This window comes from Archocentrus centrarchus, chromosome 17, assembly GCF_007364275.1.
Source record: "Archocentrus centrarchus isolate MPI-CPG fArcCen1 chromosome 17, fArcCen1, whole genome shotgun sequence".
Lineage (NCBI taxonomy): Eukaryota > Metazoa > Chordata > Actinopteri > Cichliformes > Cichlidae > Archocentrus > Archocentrus centrarchus.
The window spans coordinates 20,787,156-20,800,757 of NC_044362.1; the positions used below are offsets into that span (position 1 = coordinate 20,787,156).

The window sequence follows — 13,602 nt, forward strand, 5'->3', positions numbered from 1 at the left end:
AAACGTCCAGAAAAACAAAATAACAACCACACGGGTGAGCCAGAGTAGATTTCTTGTTTTTTCCACAACTGCAACTCTGCTATCACTACTCCCCAAAGTCAACACTTCAAATTGAGTATACAAACCAGTGAATCTTTACTGAACACTCTAACACCGTGCCTCACTTTGAAAATAAATGTAACCTTAAGACTTTAGAAAAAGTCTCATTTGAACTCAATCAGTAATCCTTACAGTTTAAGAAAGACAATTTTCCCCCAGAAATTATTTCAGTTGTCAGCAAATAGTTGACCTGCAGTGGCACACGTGCCAGTTTTGTTAGTTTTTTGTTGTTGTTGTTGTTTTAGAAATGTTTCTTAAATATTTTGTCTTGTGAATCATATCAATACCTATAAGCAATTTCAGTCTTGATGCTGCACATACCACAGCACATAAATCATTCACTCATTAATCTATTCCTCTTTGATTCTCCTTGAATTAAGCTCAGATGACCTGCAAACTCACTATTAACTGTTGTTTGCTATGATGACATTCTCACTTAAAATTGCAAACAGCTGCCACAGCCTGTTTGTCAGAAATAAAAAGATGGATAACTCCAAAATTTAATACATCCAAATTAGACATTATATTAAATTGTCACACCCAACCAGACCACTTACATACAAACAAAGCTTAAGTTTTATTGACATTTATATATTCTTTATATTATATATTTAAATTAGTGGCACATTCTGTAACTGTGGTTTGAAAAGTGCTCTATAAATTTATGCACTATTATTTTATCACATTTGTCTTTTAAATCTGAAGCCAAAGCCAGGCAGAGACTAAAAGAAAGCCAGAATGTCACTTTCTATCTAAAATGGACAAAAACAAAGTCTAGAAACAACAAGCAGTGACAGAGCCGGACTACCTGTTTTGTATTCAGTGTTAATATTTGACAAGCAAAATTGGATAAATTAATGGAAAATGGTGAGCAACAGGCAACCCAACCCTCCTAAATTTTCACTTTTTATATAAGGATGGAATGAGACTTTAGTGCAACCATTTGTAACATGCTTGGTCAGTGGCCTATAAATATTCTTTAAAGTCACACAATCAGTTTTGCCACTTGGAGTCTTAAATTGCATTAGATATTTATTCAAAAAGGGTGACTCAAGTTCTTCACATCACATCATTAAATTAAACTCTTTACCCCCGAGTTTCAATAATTTGAGGGCTGGAAGAGAGCAGCAAGAGGGTCCTTCATTTTTTTCAATCACTGACAAATGTGTAATCATAATGGCTTTGATGACTTTTAAACAGCTGGAAGTTTTGTAATTAGTTTTTATTTCAATCAGGCAAAAATGAGACAGCTCAATAAAGGTTTTCTATCGTATTTATGGGCTCTCATCAAAATGCTACCATTTCCCTGAGTGTAAGGAGAATCGTTGGCATTTTTTTTTTCTCATTACATCTACTTGAGCCTACCCCTGGTTGAACATAAAAATGGCAACTTGGAGGTAAATTAGAAAAACAATATTAAAACTAATTAAAGCGATCAATTTAGGGTTTTATCAAGCTCATGTCTAAAAAAAAATCCCACATTGACAATAAAATTAACATCATAAATACAGAGTGTTTCGCTAAACTTCAGTGACTCACCTCTCCATTTAGAAAGCAGTAAAACACTGACACAAAGAACCTCTGCAAAATAAGACACATTGGAATTAGCAGAAAATTTGTATTATTGTGTAACTGCAATGTAATTAGCTACAATAATTAGAAAGAAAAGGCAAAATAAATTTTTAAAGCTCTGTTTGAAACCCCCCTCCCCCCACTCAGTACTACATTTAAGCACAGAAGAAAAAAAAAAATAGCCACAGAGCAGAAATCATGCCCACATGACTCTGTTATTCCTGACAGCTGAGAACACTGAACATGAGGTAGGAGGGCCATATTGCGTCTAAGCGCAGCCAGGATGCTACTTCAAATCATCTTCCCACAAGAAGGCTTACAATCTGAAAAGTCACTCTTAAAGTAGCAAAAGAACTCCCCAATAAAACACATTAAGAAATCTGTATGATTCATATTGTTAACTTCGTGGGCAGTGAGTGTGGGTTTTCAAACTCTGGCCACTGTCACATTGTATTATTAATCATATTCTCACCTGAAAAGACTGTAGAAAGGAGTTGAAATAGATGAACACAATTTGTGAGATGTCATCCTCCCCCGGATTCACAAAGAAGAGCATGTAGGTGATGCCAAGTAGAGGCAGCAAGACTAGTGTTGCTTTCACGGCTTTTCTGTGAAGACAGAGTTGGAGCCTCATTTATAGAATTGCAAAAATGGAGCCTTGAATGTCAGCCAAGTCGATTTTGGAAAATACATGACTCTGTGTCAGTGGCAGACTGGAAAAATAAAAATAAAAATGTCACCCATTGCTGCATTGCCATAATATTGAGGATGTTTTAGTTTGAAAGATGGGGCCCTTGTCAGAAGTATCCAAAATATCCATCCATCCATCCATTTTTTTCTGCTTACCCTTCCAGTTCTTTCTATAATAATTAGACAATGTTAATAAGAACAAAGTTTAGCTTTCTTGGATCTGCAATGCAACAATAAACTATCACATTTGTAGATAAAATTGTAAATGATTCATCAATTAAGTGTTTTACTATTTGCAATATTATCCATATAGTATCTCAGTGTAAATTAATATTAATTAGTTGTAACATGCTGATTTTGATCTGAAGGTTTAGCAGCTTTTAACAAAGGATAGTTAAACCTGCCATTTGGTTCAATTCAATAAGCTTGCTAAGAAGACATAGCAAGTATAATACTATTAGATCATGCAACCTTAGAATCCCTTTAGGGGTTGCCACAGCAGATCATCTGCCTCCATCTCACCCTATCCCTAGGATCCTCCTGTATCACACCAGCCCTCTGCATGTCCTCCACACTACATCCATGAACCTTCTCTGCGGTCCTGCCTGCCACCTCTGTCTTCGATATCCTGTGTCCAGTAGATCCACTTCTCTGCACATGACCAAACCATCTCAGCCTTGGATCTCTAACTTTGTTTTCAAAATAAAGCTCAAACTGTCACATACTTTGAAATGTTTAAGTTCACAAGAGGACCCAAAATGTAGACACAGCAGGTACTGGCAGGTGGGTAGATAAACTCGGAACTTTAATATAGAACTAATAGACAACAAAAAGCACTGTGCAGTCTGGTGGAAAAACTCTGAAAGCACTCGGCTAAGGAAAAAATTCAAGATCCTAAGGGTAACACCCAAACCTAAGGTTACAAAAGAAATTCAGAGAGTAACACAAACACCGCCTTAAGCAACATCATTGAGCAGTGCGTCGAGTACCGGCAACAACTCGTCGTCAACTTTGTCGACTTCAAGAAAGCATTCGACAGCATCCACCGGGACTCTCTTTGGCAGATGCTGTGCTTGTTCGGTGTCCCGGCCAACTTCATCAAGATCTTCAAGGACCTGTACTTGCGATCGAACTGTTGCATCAAGACAGGAAGCAGCCACACCAACTTCTTCGAGATCACCACGGGCGTCAGGCAGGGCTGCATCCTGTCGCCGCTGCTCTTCCTCGTTGTCCTCGACTACGTCATGAGGCGAGCCAGTGCCCGCATTGAAGCCGGCATCCATTGGTCCGATCACAACCGCCTCGGGGACCTGGATTTCGCCGATGATATCGCCCTGATCGAAGAAGGCGAGACAGCATGTTACAGCATGCAACGACCGATCTGGGAGGAGAAGCCGGCAAAGTTGGCCTGAGGATGAGGGCCCAGAAGTCAAAGGTCATGTTCGTCAGCTCCACGGACCCACAACGGGGGATTTATATTGGGACGTAGCGGCTGGAAAAAGTGGAGGAGTTCACCTACCTCAGTAGTGTGATTTCCCATGATGGTGACGCGGAGGTGGACGTCAAGTGCCGCATCAGGAAGGCGGCCGCAGTATATTTCGGAGGATGAACAAGATCTAGTCCTCCCCAACCATCTCCCTCAAGATCAAGTTCCGCTTGCTGAATTCAATAGTCATCCCGACCGCCATCTACGCCAGTGAGACCTGGAAGTCGTTGGCCAGCATTAACACCAAGCTGGACGTCTTCCAACAACGGTGACTTCGCCAGATTCTGAACATCCACTACACCGAACACATCACCAACGAAGAGGTCCTGCGAAGGAGTGGCTCAGTCAAACTCCACAACATCGTCGCACGTCGAAGACTCCGACTGGCCGGCCATGTCCTTCGCATGGATGACTCAAGGATCCTGAAGATGGTAATGCGCTGGCAGCCCCCGGGCACCAAAAGACCCCAAGGATGCCCCCGCAATACCTGGCGAAGGTCATTCCACCAAGACCTCAGAACATCGAATATTCCATTGGAAGAAGCTGAAACACGGGCACAAGATCATGCCCAGTGGCGATCGTTTGCCGCCCAATATGCCACATAGGCATGGGAGGTTCTCAGTCTCAGTCAGTCACACAAACACCATGGCAGCGACTTTAAATATGAGCTATAATTTAAAGATGACCAGAAACCTTTCTTTGTGCTTACCGATTATAATTTTCATGCAATATGAGGGGAAAAATCTATTTGTAGGTCAAGGAGTTAAACTTGAAACCCTTGTTCTGCATTGACTTAAATTTGCATGGCTCAGAAATCCAACCCCAGCCAGAAAAGACTGCATTCAAATTGCCTGAGCTGTGACACTGAAAATACTCTGTGTACTTGAAATAATTCCCACTAGAGACACACACTTGACACAGTAACAGCAGGTAGGAAAACAAGCTCACTATTTCAGACATTTCAGATACACAACATAACAACATAATTCGGGTGTGCACTCAGCTCAATCCTATCAAGTGTAGACCAAATCTCTGCTATCTCTACTCAGTCATCTAGTCTAGTAACACAAAACCAGAGAAACTAGAGGTTTTTCACCGCTAACAGTAACTAGTGGGATTAAATGAAACAACCTCTTGCATAACTACTTCATGCAAGATGCTTGTCTTTTTTCTATGTAAAAAGCACATTTATAATGCTTTTTACAACATCTTCTAATTCAAAACCAAATGCCATTGAGAGACTGTTAAAACACAAAAAATAATACTTATTTTGTTTCATTCTTACTTACAGTGACACTCTATTAAGTAGATCTCAGCAGTACCAGGTTGAACCCCCTTATGCCTTTAGAATTGCATTAGTTCTTTGCAGTATAGAGTCAACAAAGTGCTGCAAACATTCCATATTGGCATGACAGCATCATACAGTTGCTGCAGATTTGTCAGCTGCTCATCTATGATGCAAATGTCACATTCAGCACATCCCAAAGCTGCACTGTTGGACTGGCATCTGGTGACATTTGCCTTTTGCCTTTTGCAAAGTGAATTTGTCATGTTCAAGAAACCAGTTGGAGATGGTTTGAGCTTTGTGATATTGTGCAAAATCCTGCTAGAAGCAGCCATGAAAAGATTTGGCCATAAAGGGAGGGACATGTTCAGCAGCAATGCTCAGGTAGACTGTGGTGTTTAAACGATGTTCACGTAGTACTAACTGTCATGTCCTGGGCCGCTGGCCCAGTGTTTTATGTTTTTTTTGGTATTGTTTCTATTGTGTTTTGTTATCTTTTGTATTTGCCCTCAGTCATTTCTGGTTCCTTGTGTCTCCTAGTATTGTGACTAGTCTGCGTCTCTGTCCTGAGTCTGTGTGCCTGTTCCCGGTGTTGGGTCTGCATGTTCCTTGGTTAGTCACTTCCTGTTTATTTTGACAGTCTGGTTTTCCCTGTGCTTTGTGTTTAGTTTTGCTTCCCCTGTGTTATTAGTTTAATTTGCCTCACCTGCTGTGCCCTGCTGTTTCCTCTTACCCTGATTACCCATTGTGTATTTAAGCCCTCAGTTTCCATGTGTTCTTTGTCGCGTCGTTGATGTTTACGTGCCAGTCTGTTCCTGTGTTTCCCGTGTTTTCCCTTCGTCACCCTCCGTAGGACTTTTGTATTCATTCTCCTCCCAAATAAACCTCTTTTAAGTTATGTCTGTCTCTGGAGTCCTCCGTTTTGGCCCTTCTCCGCCCGTCTCAACCCTGGCTGTGACACTAACAGGTTCAAAGTGTGTCAAGAAAATATCCCCACACCATTACACCACCACCACCAGCCTGAACTGTTGATACACGGCAGGATGATCCAGCTTTCTTGTTGTTTATGCCAATTTCCGACCCTACCATCTGAATGTCGCAGCAGAAACCCAGACTCTTCTTAGCTGACAGGAGTGGCACCCATTTTGGTCTTTTGCTGCTGTAGCCCATCAGGCCCTTCAGCATTCGACATGTTCAGAGATGCTCTTCTGCATACCTCGGTCATGACAAGTACCTATTTGAGTTATTGTTGCCTTTTGGCGGTGGCTGTAGCTCAGTAGGTAGAGCAGGTCTCCTATTGATCGGAAAGTCAGCGGTTCGATTCCTGGCTACTCCAGGTTACATGCCAATGTATCCTTGGGCAAGATACTTAACCCCAAGTTGCTCTCCGACCGTCCTGTCGGAGTATGAATGTGTGTGAATGTTAGCTAATTAAAAGCACTTAGCTTAGTAAACATGGAAGTGCTTGTATGAATGGGAGTGCATGGGTAAATGTAAAAAAAACATGTTGTATAAGCACTTTGAGTGCTCTGACTGAGTAGAAAAGCGCTATATAAGAACTAGTCCATTTACCATTTACCATTTCTACCAGCTCAAAGCAGTCTGCTGATTCTCCTCTGACTTCTGACATCAACAAGGCGTTTTCACTCAGAAAACTGCTGCTCACAGGATATTTGCTCTTTATCGGACTATTCTCTTTAACCCCTAGAGACGTTTATGTAGATCAGCAGTTTCTGAAATACTCTTCTTCCTCATTCTTATGAGTTTCTGCTATGTGTTTTGTTGATTGCATATTTGTGTTAAGCCACCAGGAAAACCACTTTTCACAATTCTGAGACACAAAAAATAAGTATCTGTGTTTCACTGACACATTAAAATAGAATGAATTAAGTGAAGTTTTCTTTTTTGCCTTATCACTTTATGGCTAAGTATAACTCACTGATAAGCTATTAAGACTCATGGATTTGTATCATGGTCTGATGCTGATGAAGGGTAAAAAAAAGCTATAATAACTCTAATGCTATATATATATATATATATATATATATATATATATATATATATATACTCACAGTTTAAAACACTACATATTGTCCTTCAAAGAAGGAAGTGGAAAGACAAAGCGTACTACTTCTAAATTTCTACACAGTTAACAACAAAATCGACTCACCTGTACTGTATTGTTTCTGATGTGGTTGAAGCTCTTAGTTTGGTCATAAGAATTCGAACTATATTGAAGAGGAAAACAAAATTTATCTAGAAGAAGAAGAAAATTTAAAGAAATAATTACTTTTAAATCCTGTGCTAATGATATGTGTTATACACAAAGGACAGTCATCAGTAAACAGACAGCTCAGTCAATGCTGAGTTGGGAGAGAAGAGGACAAGACAAGTCAAAGCACATCCTTTTTCTTAACAAGACAGTGAGGGGCACATAAATCATAAATACTACATGCTGGTAAGGACCTGTACATAAGCACATATATTTATATGAAATCAATGTCTTATTTTCCGAAGTACTTTTTTTTTGGAGGCCTTAAGATTACAGTTCTGTGCAAAGTCTCGAGTAACTCCTCATTTGCTTATATTTTGCTTCCAGTGAACCAGTTTTTCTTTGGACATTGGCTGCTTTTTCACTCATTTTCAGCTCAGTCCTTGTACCTGACCATTTTAACAGGGATATTTTTTTTTGGTTTTCTTGGTTAATTCACATTTAGCATGACAATGATCCCAAACACACTGCTAGTGCAGTAAAAGCATATCTGAATAGAAAAACAAACAATGGTATACTATCATTCGTGGACTGGCCTCCCCAGAGCCCGGATGTCAAAATTATTAAAACAGTGTGGCATCATCTTGACAGAGAACAGAACAAAAGGCAGACAGCATCCAAAGAAGAGCTCTGAATGTCCTTCAAAAAACCTGGAGAACTATTCCTGAAGACTATTTAACTAAATTAGAAGAAAGCTGAGTTCAGGCTGTGTTGAGGACTAAAGATCGTCAAACCAAATATTCAATTTTTTTCCATTTTTCAATAAATAGCTTCACTTATCTCTGCTTTTCCCAACAAAATTTAAAGAAATGATGGGTGGCTATAGACTTACACTGTATTGTATTTCTACTGTAATTCTACTGTTTCTAATATCTAGTCGCTGCACAGTAATTCAAAAATTATTCAGTACAGGGCAGATTTTCTATATTAATGTAAAATGTGTGATATAACTTCAGTAAATAATGTACAAATACTGTAATGGCAATGAATTTACAGTGCAATATCTTTGTTGTAGCTCACCAAAAGCACAAGAATAACTGGTCCTTGGTAAATGTAGTCCATATATTTTCCAGGTTCTTTACCAAACCAACATCTGTTGACAGAAAAAGAAGAAAAGTACAATTGCACAAGAAGGACTCCAAGAGTGCAAACCTCCCCCAAAGCAACTCGCTCTCTGTGCAGTAATTACTTTTAAGTGAATAGTATTGTATTGTGAATACTGTATATTCATTTTGTTTTCTTTGTTCTTTTTAAAAGTATTATATCATGTTTGTAGCCTGAACAAAGTACAGTCTTTTGTTATCTGCCCTGTTAAATCCATCATAACATACTTGATATAATTTTGAGTATGATATTATTTTTTTATTTTGTGTGCGTGTGTGTGTGTGTGTGTGTGTGTGTGTGTGTGTGTGTGTGTGTGTGTGTGTGTGTGTGTGTGTGTGTATTCATTCTCTTCCTCTTTCTCTTGATAATACTTTCTCTAAAGATAGAACACATTTGGGATCAACTTGAAAGAAAGGCAAATGTGAAATGTTAAAGTGAGGTCAAATGTGACATATTTGGATGCAAACTACAATGTGATATTTAGAATCACCATATACGAATATCATTTCCTAAATGTTTCCAATACAAACAAAGGCAGTAGAATTTAAAGCAGAGTTTCAAAGATAAAAGACATTTTATCAAAGTTTGACCTTATTTGAACGTGAAGAAGAGGTCAGGGGTTAGTAATGTGATATTTAGAGTCCCCATATATCATTCCCTATATGCCTATATGTTGTCAATACAAAAAATGGAATTAAGAAATATAGTTTTAGATAGCTCTATATAGCATTATTACCATTGTGAACTTCAAGATCATTCAGTCGACCTTGAAGGAGAGGTCAGAGGTCAAATGTGAAGTGATATTTTAAATCTGTATATGGTACTCTCTACATGTTGGCAATGCACACTTGTAAGACTCATAGTTTCTAAGTTATGAGGCTTTTTGTCATATTTCGACCAATAATTCATTAAGTTGATCTTGATGACTGTTGTGGGTGTAAGCCAGATTTTAATAAATTGTTAACAGAACCTCACTCGATACCGCTACAAAGTTTATTCAGAATTCATTCAAAACTTTCCAAGCTATCATTTTTACAGACAGAATGCATGCACTCATACATGCACATACGCACACAAATGCTACCAAAAACATAACCTCCTTGGTGGAGGTAATTAAAGAAATGATTCCATAAACATTCAAATTATATGACTATGAATTATTAGGGCAATTCTTACTGTTCATTTTCATAATACAGCTTTCCTATGGCCCAAGCCACAATTATAGGACATGGAATACCTGGAATAATGAAGAAGAGTTATTTAAGTGAGAAAAATGTAACAATCCACAATAAAATACAATTTTATACATTTGTAATACAGATTTCCTTTTTGATGGCACTGAAGAAAGAAGATCAGAAAAATAAAGATGAGAATCAAAGAAAGTTTGGGTTTTTTTTTTTTTTTTTGCTTTGTTGTTTTTGTTTTGTTACATGCAGAACCATGAAAAAAGAACATGCTCCCATTTTTCCTCCCCTGAAGGGTTATATGTGTATCAGCAACAGTAACATAATTTCTGCCAAAAGGAGCTTCACTCATACAACTGCTTTTCCTTGTCCAGCAGACAAATAATGAATCAATGTAAATGTATAATAACCATGAGAATTTTATATATATATAGATCCATCGATTCGCTTCCACTCATCCTGTTCAGGGTCACAGGGGGGCTGGAGTCTATCCCAGCTGTTGTAGGGCAAGAGGCAGAGTACACCCTGAACAGGTCGCCAGCCTAACACACAGAGACAAACAACCTTTCACACTCACATTCACACCTATGGGCAATTTAGAGTAGCCAGTTAACCTAACCCCAGTAAGTCCATGTCTTTGGAATGTGGGAGGAAACCGGAGTACCCAGAGGAAACCCACGCAAACTCCACACAGAGAGAGGGAGAGGCCTGGCCAAGGTGGATCGAACCCAGCCTAACTGTGAGGCAGCAGTGCTAACCACTGCGCCACCGTGCTGCCGATATATATCTGAGCTATTCATTTTGACTGTACCATTCACCGTACAGCTAACACTAGTCGGTGCTGAACAAAGGGCAAATGTTAACCATAATATGTCAAATCAGCATGTTAGGTGCTAGGCCTGACAAAGACTGATTGTGCTTGAATATGCCGAGATGTTTAAAAGAAAGAAACGAAAATAAGAAAAGAAAAGAAGAAAAGAAAAGAAAGAAAAGAAAGAAAAGAAAAGAAAAGAAACAATGACCTTTTTACGAAGGAGCAACTGCTCCAACTGTATCAATCAACAGTCTGTTATTTATTTTAACACGAGTGTGATCTTCATTCAGAGCATACACTTATTTTATTAGCTGTCTTGAGACTTTCCTGCATCAAAGCCTTTTGGTTACATTAAAGCAAGAAAGTGAAGCCCTTTGGAATATCTCACTGCTGCCCAAAAGCAGACCAGACCACAGTTCAAGGAAAGTCCACTCTTTTTCAGCATGCAGCTGATTCTAATCTTGTTCTCCATGAGGCTGATCTGACACACTAATTGAGCTAAATATCTTCCAGGTAGCTTATCTAGTGCATAAATCAGAAATGTTAAAAGCATACAGAAAGCTGACCAGATATAGTCAAGCTGTTAAAAAAAAAAAAAACCCACAAAGTGAAAAAGATGTTCATAAATCTGCTAAACGATCAGTAAAATTACTTTAAATAAAACACAGATCAAAAGAAATTTTGATCCCAGCTCATCGGGCCTGTGGTAGGAGAGAGTTTGTGTGACCCACTTCTGTCACATCCTAATGAAACTAATTAGAAATCTCTCCAAACTAGTGGCACAATGAGAAAGTACCTGCAATAAAGTATATGCCATAATATTTATACTCTGTTGCATATATATATCACTCCTAACATGAAGTTAATGGCTTAATTGAAAATACATTAAATATGGATGTGGAGTCCAGTGATATTAAATTTCAGCAGAAATCATGAGAGCAGAGTGGAACTGATGAGTGGATCTGCAAATGGAAACAACTCTGCTTATCTAATCTTTACAAGAAAAGCTGCCAGTACTTACAATTACAATAATATCAGAGAATTACAAATTTGATTAATATGTGTGTAATCTCCTTTTTTAATTCATATTTTAAAGCTAGTATGTGCTTCCCACTATTATCATCCATCTGTCGTTCACCATCATCTACTCTACTCTCTACATCTGCTGATAAGACTTTAGATTTTAATCTTGTGCTCACAAAGCTCCATTAACTCATTTTCTCATGACCTAGTTTGAAGCGAAGTATCTGTTTTTGGTGTTGTTGTTGTTTTCTTTCTCCTGAGCACACGATGTCCGGAACATAAACAGAAGCAGAAAATGTCAGACTGTTTCTGGGAAGCATGCACGCAGTTTGTGCATTTTTCTGCCTGATGATGTTGGCTCTGTACAGCATACAACATGCTTGATTTATCAGTCAAGGTGAGCATCGATAATTTATATGATCATGGCGGGGTATCTGCTGCATATTCAGAACACTGCGCGCCGGTTCTTATATTAAATGAAATTCTTATGTCGGATATGAGCCACTAAAGAATTTCCCTCCTCTTCACTGGAGAAGGGATTTTACTCTGGAGCACATGTTTACTTCAAACAATAATATCTCATAAAAGTGTGTTGTCACAATCTGGTTTTCAATTAAAACAAGAGAAGTCAAATTCTCCTTTTGAATGTGTGTATGGCTTGACAAACTCCTCTTCTTTTCCTCTTTCATTTTGGCCATACACACTCACCAGCCACTTTGTTAGTTACAACTTGCTAGTAACAGGTTGAACCCAATTTTGCCTTGAAAACTCAAAAAGATTAAACAACTGGAAACATTCCTCAGAGATTTTGGTCCATATTGACATGACAGCATCACACAGTTGCTGCAGATTTGTCAGCTGCACATCCATGATGTGATCTCCTGTTTCACCTCATCCCAAAAGGTGTTCTATTGGATTGAGAGCTGGTGACTGTGGAGGCCATTTGAGTGCAGTGAACTCACTATAATGTTGAAGAAACCAGTTTGAGGTTTGTTTGAGATTTGTGATATTGTGCGTTATCCTGCAGAAAGCAACCATCAGAAGATGGGTATGCTGTGGTCATAAAAGGATGGACATGGTCAGCAACAATACTCAGGTAGGTTATGACATTTAAACAATGCTCAGTTGGTACTAAAGGGTCCAAAGTGTGCCAAGAAAAAAAATCCCACACCATTACACCAGCAGCCTGAACCACTTTTATGCTGTTTGCACCAAATTCTGACCCTAGCATCCAAATGATGCAGCATTTTTCCAGTCTTCTATTGTCTCATTTTGGTGAGCCCATGTAAACTGGAGCCTCAATTTCCTGTTCTTATCTGACAGAGTGACACCCAATGTGGTCTACTGCTGCTGCTTCAAGGTTTGATGTGTTGTGTGTTCAGCGATGCTCTTCTTAGTTGTAATGAATGGTTGTTTGAGTACTGCCTTTCATCAGCTCAAAACAGGTTGCCTACTCTCTTCTGACTTCTGACATCAACAAGAACTTTTTTTTGGACTATTCTCTGTAAACTGTTGTGAGGTTGTGTAAGAAAATCCCAGCAGACCAGTCTGTCCGACACCAACATGCTATGTTCAAAGTCACTTAAATCACCTTTCTAATAAAGTGTCAGGGGAGTGTATATGATTTGTATCAGCAACCATCAAGACTGACATTAATGTGTTCACCATGTTTGTTTTACTTTTCAATTTACATAATTTAATGTAAAAATAATCAGAAATTTAATTGATCCATAAAACAAATACATAAATATTGTCCAAGTTTGATGTTCCTACAGGCCACTTTCTAATTTTCTCTGTGCTGGACTTTTATTCTTCTAAAGAAGTGTTTCATAACCTGCTTTTAGAGAGATCAGAGTACATAGAAAAAAAACAGCTATAAATATGGCAACTGATTTTAACAGTGGATAAAAATATAATTGCTGTGCACTGTTTTTAGGTTTATCCAAGGTCTTTGAATTGGTGCATTATGTAAAATTCACTGACTTAGAATTATTGGTTTATCAAAGGACAGTGGGAAGTTTCACACTGTGTGCAAACAGATCTGTATACCGTAAAGGAAATGTTACTTAATAA

At 38.6% G+C, this 13,602-nt stretch overlaps 1 protein-coding gene across 1 annotated transcript in view; it reads right to left on the reverse strand.

The window, feature by feature from the left end:
• LOC115795641 (corticotropin-releasing factor receptor 2) overlaps positions 1–13,602 on the reverse strand; it is a 42,246-nt gene that overhangs the window by 4,746 nt on the left and 23,898 nt on the right. The window contains 5 exon segments of the mRNA XM_030751636.1: positions 1,639–1,680; positions 2,144–2,279; positions 7,303–7,388; positions 8,425–8,497; positions 9,685–9,745. Of these exon segments, the coding sequence (XP_030607496.1) occupies positions 1,639–1,680; positions 2,144–2,279; positions 7,303–7,388; positions 8,425–8,497; positions 9,685–9,745 (398 nt within the window).